The sequence below is a fragment of the Drosophila teissieri genome, chromosome 3L (genome assembly GCF_016746235.2).
Source record: "Drosophila teissieri strain GT53w chromosome 3L, Prin_Dtei_1.1, whole genome shotgun sequence".
Classification (NCBI taxonomy): domain Eukaryota; kingdom Metazoa; phylum Arthropoda; class Insecta; order Diptera; family Drosophilidae; genus Drosophila; species Drosophila teissieri.
In genome coordinates, this window is record NC_053031.1 from 15,912,573 (window position 1) to 15,922,933 (window position 10,361).

Consider the following 10,361-nt stretch of genomic DNA (forward strand, 5'->3'; position numbering starts at 1 on the left):
ACCAGGTGACCAGGTGACCAGTTGACCACAGCGGACTGCGACTCTATTGATTCGATTCAACAATTGAAAATTTTATATCTTTTGTGGTTGATTTTCTGACACAATTGGGTCATAGTTCTTAAGGTCGTGCAGGTGGTGCAAATGAACCGTGGACAATTGAATACCATTGTTTTTTGACACTCGGAATCTATGATTTCACACATTCACTGTCACTTGTGGGATGTTTTAATCAAATATATTTATGGAAAATGAATTGCAAATTACATTTGAAACCAAACCAAGAAGAAATTCAGCGTTCAAAGACATTTATTTTGTTGTACGATATTTAGAGTTGTGTAAAACGCCTAATCTACATTCTATAACTTCCTTTAATACTTAAAATATTTCGTTTACATCATTACATGACATGTTAGTAATTGAAGTTAGTAATTCTAACTTTGTCGATCTTCGATTTTGACCTCCACTATTAGGCCTCCCACATTTTCGCCAGCACTGAAGAATGTGATGATGGCCTTGACGATTCCTCGAGGAACCTGCGAAGGCCAATCCTGCGTGTTCAAGAGGACGTTTTTAATGTAGAACTCGCCTTCGGGAACTGGACAGAAGTCATCGTCGACAACGGGAAAATTGGTGGTTTCGCCCGACTTCAGAGAGGGTTGCACAAACTGGACATAGAACTTCTTGAAGCAGTCGCAAATGCTGGTTTGCGGCACATCCATGACCATTCGCTTGAACTCCCCATCGCCATTGGGACTTGAATAGAGTTCCACGGACACCTTAAAGTCATCGTTGTTCATCTCGCCGCTGAACTTGAAGGATCCGTTTAGAGCTCTCTCCCGGCCAACAGTTTTCAAGCTATCGAAGAACACCAAGGTTTGTGAATCGCCCTCGAAAGGCTCCAGCCTCTCATTGGTAACCTCATAGGACTGCTCGCACTGTTGAAGTTTGGGTATTGGGATTACAAATAAATGTATGGCTTATATTCCATAATTACCTTTATTTTTTGCAGCAGTTGGAGCAGTACTATTATCACTACCCATTTCATTTTGAACTGTTGATGGGCTTCAGCAAGCTCATCTTATTTATTACATTTTTACTGATTTTTTGGCACGCGAAATTCATGTTGTACGACTTGATTAACGATCTTGTTGGTCCAAAGGCTACAATGTATTTAATGATTCTGATCTCTGTATTCGAACAATATACATACATGTTAAGATTGAATTGCTTGAATTCAAGGCGGCCTTATCCACAGTTATAAATAACTAATATATGGCTATATTATGGAGCATTTGAGTTTGTAATGACATTGTTTAAATGTAATAACATATGTTTGTATTATAGAAAATTGGTATTACCTTTATAGACATTGTTGTTCTATGTAAACAGTTGTTAAACAGCACGCTATGCGGAAAAATACGCGATTGCAAAACCTTGAACTTGTCTAATACATTTTAGCTAGTTCATACATATTTGCCATTTAACCAGAAATTCCATCATATTTTTAGCGCTTTTTAAGTATATATTAATGCCTAATGAAAAGATAAGATAAGCGGTAATCAATCAGTTGCCTAGTCCAAGTACATATGGCGTGTTGAAAGTCCAACTAAAACCATTCAATTTGTTGGAATCGCCTTCAGTTCACCTTCCCCCGCCAGATGGTGGCCCCGAAAATTCCACCGAAGTCCCATCAACACATCATCGAAATTTGGGGGAAAATCCCCCAAAAAAGAGCGATAATAAAGCATTAATTGAAAAGTTATAAACAAAAGACAGAAGCGACCCGAGAATGTGTAGACAAAAGACACAAAATACAACACAACTAACACAAAAAGTGCGCATCGCCTGAAAAACTAAACTCAGCAGGAGATATTTTACATTTTCACGGATGGATTTCCCCAGAAAGTGTGTGCCAGAGCAGAGGGCGAGATAGTTTATATTTATAACAAATTCATTCAAGATCCAACAAGGGGAAAAGCGGCTCCATTTTTTTGGGGGCAGGAGGCACAGAAATAGGGGACACCACGCGCCCGCGCCTGCCACAGCCTAAAAATAGGAAAAGTCAAATGAGAGGGGATTTTCCGAAAAATGGAAACGTCACTTCAACTTGGCATTGCTGCTCAAGGGGTCTTGCCACGGCTTTATCCACCCATTCCGCCCCAAAAAAAATTGGGAAAGGGAGGTAACGAAATTCTGGTACCTCGTGTGATTTGAATACATTTTCCTGAACGCTTCATTCATTATAATTCATTTTATAAAAATATTAAAACTTCTATTAAATATTATATTTATTTTACAATCATTGGGGTATAGAATTCTTATCTTTCTCAATATCAGACAAGCATATATACCCCTCAAGTAAGGGGCATCGCTGCAGACAGCCATCTGCAAGCCGCAAACAATTCGAGGCATTTTCCAAGTAATATGCAACACATGTTCTACGGCCCAACTAGAAAATGGGGAAAAGTGTGCTTGGGATTCTGCGCCTGCGCCCCGTGCCAAAACGAAAACGGAAAACTGCCAAGGAGTCGACAGTTCGTAGTTTTCCCTTTTGTCAAATGGAGCAGCACACTGCCGTAACATCAAGTGACAGTTCGCTGTCCTCGGCGAGGCATGACATTAGATGATGCCTTGACTCGGATCAGCGCCCCAAAACCCCAACCGAGCAAGGGGGCCAAAGATTCCGAGCTCCGCCTGCACTGTCAATCAAAGATATTAGTTGGGGATACACTTGGGGAACGAAGATATACATAGACGAGGCTCACAATCTCTACGAGAAGATGTTTTTAAAGTGAATATGAATGCTAACTAATACTACCTGATACTATCTAATAAAAATGTATTTTTTAGTTTTTAAAAACCCTGCTCTATAGGCTTTTAATGATCATACATTACTTTTTGTCTGCAACATAAACATTTAAAATAATATAAGAAAATGTTATATTTTATGTAAACACCAAATTCAAAAACGTATTGGTTGTGTACCTTTAGCCAGAGATATGACGAAATATTAAAGACAACGAGTTAAGAAACCATTAAGCCGTCCACAAAGTAAGCATATTCGCCGGCTTTCCTAGCCCAGATTAATGAACACTCCGCTGGCTGGCTCCGCGATAGCCAAGATAGCCAAGTAGCCAAGTGGTCAAGCAGGTGACAGGCATTAGCATGAATCGCAGAAATCGCAGAAACCGCTGAAATCGCAGCGAGCAGAGCGGACAGGTCGGTCAACCATTAATGAACACCTACACGGCGATGGGATCGGGACCTGGGCAGCGATCTTAGCTGTATAAATCATACATTTAATTACGGTGTAATTAATGTAACGTATTTCAATTAATTTCATGCAGCTAGATTGGCGTCGTTGCCCAGACGCAGATCAGCCCAGAAAGCAACTAGCGAACAACGCCTTGGCACAAACCCAAACGAAAATCGAGAAAAGCGCCCGAAAAACAAAAACATTACGAAACCTGAAGTTTTGCGCGCCAAAAATCGGTGAGTAAAATACAATATTAAACCAAGTCAGCAATAAACGGGAAGTTTCAGCTTTAAACGCAGAATTAGACATACTCTTTAATATGTGCATTTTATTATTATATAATATTTAATAAGGCTAAGATAGCAAAATTGACAGAAAAAGTTAGTTTACTAAGATGAAATCCTTTGATTGGTGCTAAAATGAAATACATAAGACTTACTGAAACAAAAGGCCTAACCTTTGAAAACGTAAGCAATATTTTTTTGAAAATACTAAAGAACGATATGATTTTTGTAAGTCACAGTATCCCAAATAGCTGAGTAGTCGGTGCAGCAGGTGACAAGGCGGCTGTGGCAACTTGAACCGCAACAAAAGTCGTCATAAACCAGCTGCGAATGCTGCAGCGGATCGCAGGGGGCGGAGGGCGTGGCGTGGGCGATGGAAAACTCAATTGCGTAGTTGCGAAAATTACCTGCAGCATGCACAGAGCCCAAAGAGGCCGAATGGCACTCGTGGCTTTAACAAATGTTAAAGGCTCGCCACAAGGCCTGCTTCGGCTTTTTTCTCGTTGCCTATTTTGACTACAGTGAACAAAATTATCATGCTATGTATGATGTGCTGGGAAAATATAAAAAACGATTAGGCGAAAATTCATGTCAAACTTGTTAACTATTTTTAAAGTATTTAAGAACTAATACTAACTAACTATTTTAAAGTATTTGGTAAAGTATGTATTTCTTTGGTGATCATAGGTGTTTTAGAACATTTTTCATGATCAACTGATATTACAGTTGTGCTTTATTTGTTTTGTTATTGTGAATACTTTTCTCAGTGTACGAGTGCCTCTTGGCTTGGCTTCCTACGTTGCAGGCCAAGTTGAGAAGGCGACGCGGCTTCCGTGGCAGGTTACAACGTATTTGTTGCCGATGTTGTTGATTTGGCCTAATGCGAAAGTTGTTGCCCTTGTGTTGGTGTGCTGTAACTGTGATCGTGCCACAAGTGGCAGTGCCAAACGACACTTGCCTACAAATGTGGTTTTGAAACTTCGAATTTTCCAGAAAAATTTAAATATTTTATCAGCCCTTTAAAAACGAGACGTACTTCATTGAGAACTTTTGGCGTTTGGAATATGAAAGTCTCGTAACTTTATCACACAAGTTTTTTCTTCCAGATCATATTTTAAATATTTTAAAAGAGTAATTAATTTTTTAAAATAATTAATAAGTCTGCACAGTCATAATTTGCCAATTTATGTCTGCTTGAATCTCGAAAATCAAAGTCCCCAATTTAGTGGATAATTTGTTGTTTAACAGTGTTGCTTTTCCACCACGTCACGCGTCGCAGTTCGTACGTGTTGTTTGTTGGTCAAGTGAGCTGCAACAACAACGCTGACAATAACAAATGCAACACGCGCTTAATTTTTATTAGACCTCATGTGGTGCGCATGCGCAGCACCGAATAACCGTTGCACATGGACATATGGACATGTGGACACATGGACATACGGATACAAATGCACATGTGCGCGTAGAGATACTCGTATGTTTTTGGGGCCAGCAATTGGCATAATTGACTGGCCCCCACTGACTGTCTGGTCAGATACGTGAGGTGGGAGAACTTTTCGGTTGCTCCACCTCGTCGAAGTCCCCCTTGCAGGCAATTGATTTATGTCCATCATTAATAACAATCACAAGAGAGGTCCGAGGCAAATGTAAGGCAAGCCAGCTGAGTGACAAGGAGGTTGAACCTTGGGCTACTCCCACACTGGATGGTAGTTTTATCCAAACTGGTATCCTAGATACTCAGTGTTAGCTGTTTCCCGAATGTTGGTTTATCTTTTTGGAGCAGGTGGAAAGCGTAAATTTATGGTTAGAGTCATTGGGATAGTGAATGCTTTATCAAAATTAATATTATGTATTTGCCAATACAATCTCAAAAAGCAGACAGATTTAAAATCATTGATCCAAAGTTCTTACATCATTATTCTGCTATGTAGGTTTTGCAATTATCCGCAATCAATTGGTTAAGTCGGCAGCTTCGACTGCACATATGTATGTGTTAAACAATACTGATTTTTATGGGCCCCCATCGTCTATATTTAGATGCCGCCACAATAAAGAGCTCAGCGAAACAAAAAGCGAAGCCAACTCAAACTAATTGTCATGTCCACAATACTGGTGCTTATCCTTGATCATCAGTGGTTCATTAACTCCAGAACGCCAGAACGGAGAACTCTGCAAAAAGACAACAATGCCGTGGAGCGTATTTAATACAATTAACTGGCTACGTTACAAGATTAACCCCATCGAAAAGAGGGGAATTGGCGAGGAGTCAAGATCAGGCTTCCTCCCAGATTAACAATCAATTAAAATTGACAAGTGGTCAGCAGAGTGCAGGCGAAAACCCGGGAAAATGCAGAAAGGAGGAAAATAATTACGATGGCTGCATAAAAGGCGCCATTTAGCCTCGGCTAACGACACGCAATAATTACGCCCAATTAATCGCAATAACTTTTGCAAATTAGATAATTTCGGTTCACGTCCCAGAGAGTCCATAGAGTCCGGAGAACACTTTGCCAGCTGCCCTGGGGCCACATTAAATGTAATTCTTTTCCTGAAAGAGGGAGTTGGGCTGCAGAAGACTTTCCAGCACGCCACTCAAATGTGTGTAATCTCGCAGCGCTGCACTTGTCGCTCCTCCATTTTCCACAGCCCCCAAGGCAGCCCCAGAAACGCCCCAACTTTAGTGACAATGCATGGACACCCTGCTGGGTGGCTTTGGGTATATGCCAGTGGAATAGGAATACATATTTACTTACATATTAGTTAATCGATTTACTATGGATCTGTAATATAGAAATATTTTGAATGGGATTCCATAGCAGTGTTGGATTGCTGTTTTGGAATTTATTATCTAAGCTTTCACCGCATAAATATTTTTTATTTACTTAAGCTTTAGGCATTTATAAGCTACACACTTTTTAAAAGCATCAGGTGTTCTCAATATGATTTAGACTTTTAACTTTTTAACTTTATACCGTAGAACCATAGATTTATCTTATATTGAACATTGATTTTCGATTTTAGTTATTGTTGAATATTAATGGCGTCAACGAGTCCTTTTCCTACTTTCAAGCTTTTAACCAACTAAAAGAAATAATTGTATGCTTATTTAAGTTTCATTTATTTAGATTAATAATTGTATGTTTATTTAATTTTCATTCACTTAGATTAAATTAAATCATCACTAAATCTGCACTTAATATTACTACAATTTAATTATAATAGTTACTTGCTTTCCTGGCGTTTAGCATTGTGTATGTGTATGGCCTAGCAGATATCAAATAGTCGACTCCTCTGCCTAATATCCATAATTTATTATTTCCTAGTGCAACTTTTTTATTCTTGCCCCCAGTGTCCGCCACTTGCTGCTCTTCTAGTTGTGGCTCATGTGCCGCTGCTGCTCCATCAAAAGGCTGTTCTGCAAATAAATTATTGCCCCGTGCAATTGTGCCCCCTTTGCACATTGCCCCTCCTCTACGCCCCTGCTCCTATTCCCCATCCCCCATGAGGCAAAATGCCTACTTAACCGAGGCGCAAAGCTAAAAATACAATTGAACCTATTGCTGACAGCTGTTGCGTAAGCCGTGGAGCGTTTGAAGCCCGAATGGGGGGGCGTTCATTGTAAGTTGTAATCTAAAATATTGGAGTAGCGCCATAATATACATAATATTCCAAAGATAGAAAAGAATCTTATGTATAACTCAAGCGTAAATAAAAACATTCTTTTTTTGCGAACATAAAAACTTTATTATTAATTACGAACATAAAAATATAACATTTATTTATTTATATATTTTCTTGTAGATCCTAATCCTCAAATATATACATTTTTGTAATGAATAAGCAATTTATTACATTTATGATTCCTTAAATAAAATGTAATTTGCTTGTAAAAAAATTCTATATTAATCTTAATACTCCCGTACTTTAATTCTCTCTCTTATCTGCCATTTCACCCTACTTGGAATATTCAGCGCCGTAAGCCTAATCCCTTGGCATTTGGTACTCCGCTCCTGGAGGAATACAATTTATCAAGAGGCAGCACGCCATGGAAACTAGGAAAGCAACAAGCTGCCCCAACCAGTCGAAATGCCCTCCGGCGAAAAGCAAGATTCGCTGCGCTGCCGAGGAGGAGTCGTCTTCGTCTAGTATTACATAAGCGAGCTGGGGATGCGAAAAAGCAGTTGGGAGCTTATCTATCCACGAGTATTGGCTGCTGGCGAAGCAAGGAGCAGATCAAGTGGCACAAGATCACCGGCTGCAAGCACGTGAAAAAGGGGCAGAAGCCTCGACAGCTGGCAAAAGACTGCGGCACTGTACTGGATGGTTGCATGGAGTTCTAGATCCAAAGATCCTGCTTCGTCAGGAGGAAAAGCTCCAGGCGGGCACGCGTCAAGCTGGGAGTTGCTCAAAAGTACACAAATAAAAAACAGCTAAAAATCTAAGTTAAGGAATAATATAAAATATTGTGGTGGGCACCAACTAATAAATATGGGAAATCAGAGATTAAACACATATTAGATTATAATGAGAGTGCTGTTCATTGCAATGTATTTATATACATATATGGTATTCATACTTCATTTCATTTCTATAAGTGCTGATTAAGCAAACATTTAATTGTCTTCCGATTAAAAATATTACAATATGGCCAAACCTCTAGCGTTTAGGACTTCAACTACCCAATGGCTGCAAATGGTTACTACCAAAAATATTGCATTTATTCCTGTGCAATTAGAGAATCTGGCCGAAAGCAAAACAGTAGCCCATTGTGCAGGAGTTATATGCACATAAGTTGGTTTGTGGATTGGAATTGATTTGTTTGTGCCCTGTGGCCAAGTGACAGAGTTAGGGGACTTAAATCCAATCAGCGGACTGGTCCGCACACGCCTCCAATTAGAGGCTAAATGACAATTGTACTTTTAACCCAATTTACTCTCGGCTCCTCGCAGATTCCCGGCAGTTGTTGTCTTTAGCCTTAACTATAAATCTGCATTGTGTACGATATTTGGGGTACATATGGAGCCCTTCTCAGTCCCTTTTCTTTTCTTGGTCTCTTCGCCGATCGCACTTCAATCTTTGCTCAAGTGTCGCAGAAGCCCATGGAGTGCATGGGTTGCCATAAAAGGTAGGGTATTACTCTTGTTAGGTGGAATTAGATTCGGCTAAATTAGCAAATAGTAAATATTAAAAAAATAATAAATATTACTAAATTTGTCAGTTTAAGACATTCAATAAACAAAAAGAATAATTAAAATAAAGAAAACATAATGAAAGAAAGATAATAATAAATTTTAAATAAGTAAATCTTAGCTTTACCTCTAAACTGCTTTTACCAATTGCTAATGTGTTTGACTTACATAAGGTTGCTTACTGGATTATTATTATTTATATGTTAAAGTCTTTACTAGATTTGTATTTCGCAAAAAAGAAAAGAGTATATCAAAGTTGTCTTGGTGTGTTTTGGTGGCTTTACCCCTTTCTTGTTTATGCATTTGATTATTTCCCAGTGTGTGAGTATCTGTGTGTGCCTTCCTCGTTTTTAGTTTTCAGTTTTTTCTTCTTTAGTTTTGTATGCAGGCAGCGTTTCTTCGTTCGCTTCGTTTCGATTCGTTTCGTTTCGTTCCTTTTGCAGTCTTCGTTTGCATCCACATCCACAGCCATATCCACACGGGCGTACCCCCAGATACATTTGTATCTGTATCTGGAAGTGTGGCGGAGGCGAGTCGAGATCCATTAAGGCAATGACCTGTTTTCATATCATTCCTATATGTTTGTGTGCTGCACGGCCTTTGTTGTTGTTTTGTCTCGTTCTCGCCAAAGGGGCGTGGGCGAGGGGGCGCGGAGGAGCGGGGCACACGCAATCGGGGGAATCGACGGACGTTCGCATGTGTCCCAATGTTGCAAGTTGATAGTAAAAATTATGATGATTCTTGCCCCAAACAACTGGCGGTTACTGGTCAAACAAGTTCTGTTGTTGTTGATTTTTTCCGTTCTTTTTTTGTGTGCATATTTATCTCTGCGTTGTCGCTGCCTCCACTTCATTAGGTCTTTAATTTTATAACGTATCAAAACAGAGAAAAGGCAGGCACACTCGCGGCTCTAGGGGCTTCACGTACTAAGCCCAGCTCATTTTATACCCTAGAAGGCAGAAAATGATTTCATGTAATAGACAAATTAATCTAAAATTGTATTTTAATATTTAAATATTTAAATTTAAGTAACTGTGCCTATTGGCCACCATTTAAAATATTTGTGTTAAAAGTAGATATATTATTTTTGATGGGTATTTCCGACTTCGAGCCTGGAAACTAGTCCCCCATCTTATTGTCGTTTTTGCAGTTGTACCATGAGCCTGCGAGCATCTCGTGGATACTTGGGCAACGTGAAAAGTCTTTGGCGCGTAAAATCTTTTTGGGTTCATTAGAACGTTGAACGTGGTTGTCGTTGCGGGTTCCACCTTCCACCTTCCCTCTGGTTTGTCCAGGGTTGCCTGGTTCGAGGGGTTCCTTGGCTCGGATCCGATCCTGGGCATGGTCACATGGGCAATCAAGTCGTTCCTCGTGGCCCTGTCACTTTGACAGCGCATCTGCGGTTTAATCTGGTTCTGGTTGCGCTGCTCTTCTGCCCGGCTAGCGATTGTAGAGTACCTATGTACATACGTTTTATTATGCGGTACAGTACGAGCCCAGCTCTACAGGACCAGCGTCTATTTATAGGGATCGCGTGGATATGATCAATCAAACTGGAGGCGTGACAAAAGGGACACGGCTTTTATAGGGCACATAATCATACACGAGCGAGGGATAGGTAACATAAAATGT

At 39.9% G+C, this 10,361-nt stretch overlaps 1 protein-coding gene and 1 long non-coding RNA gene across 3 annotated transcripts; both read right to left on the reverse strand.

The window, feature by feature from the left end:
- Positions 1-288: 288 nt before the first annotated feature.
- LOC122617612 lies at positions 289-1,045 on the reverse strand. Its single transcript, XM_043793537.1, has 2 exons — positions 995-1,045; positions 289-935 (listed from the first exon to the last, which is right to left on the reverse strand). Exons 1-2 carry the CDS (start codon positions 1,043-1,045, stop codon positions 432-434), a joined length of 555 nt encoding a protein of 184 aa, XP_043649472.1. The 3' UTR covers positions 289-431.
- A 4,321-nt stretch (positions 1,046-5,366) lies between these two features.
- On the reverse strand, positions 5,367-6,385 carry LOC122617761. Of its 2 annotated transcripts, none has more exons than XR_006325966.1 (3): positions 6,294-6,385; positions 5,768-6,242; positions 5,367-5,709 (listed from the first exon to the last, which is right to left on the reverse strand). It is a non-coding gene; the product is annotated as an uncharacterized LOC122617761 (long non-coding RNA). The 2 variants fall into 2 exon arrangements; XR_006325967.1 differs by having other exon boundaries at positions 5,768-6,215; positions 6,294-6,372.
- Positions 6,386-10,361: the final 3,976 nt, after the last annotated feature.

Excerpts from the sequence above, each read along its gene's own strand:
- LOC122617612 (XM_043793537.1), bottom strand. The coding sequence starts at position 1,045 with ATGAAATGGGTAGTGATAATAGTACTGCTCCAACTGCTGCAAAAAATA. Across the intron at positions 936-994 it reads AACTGCTGCAAAAAATAAAG|TGCGAGCAGTCCTATGAGGT; the intron begins GTAATTATGGAA and ends AAACTTCAACAG.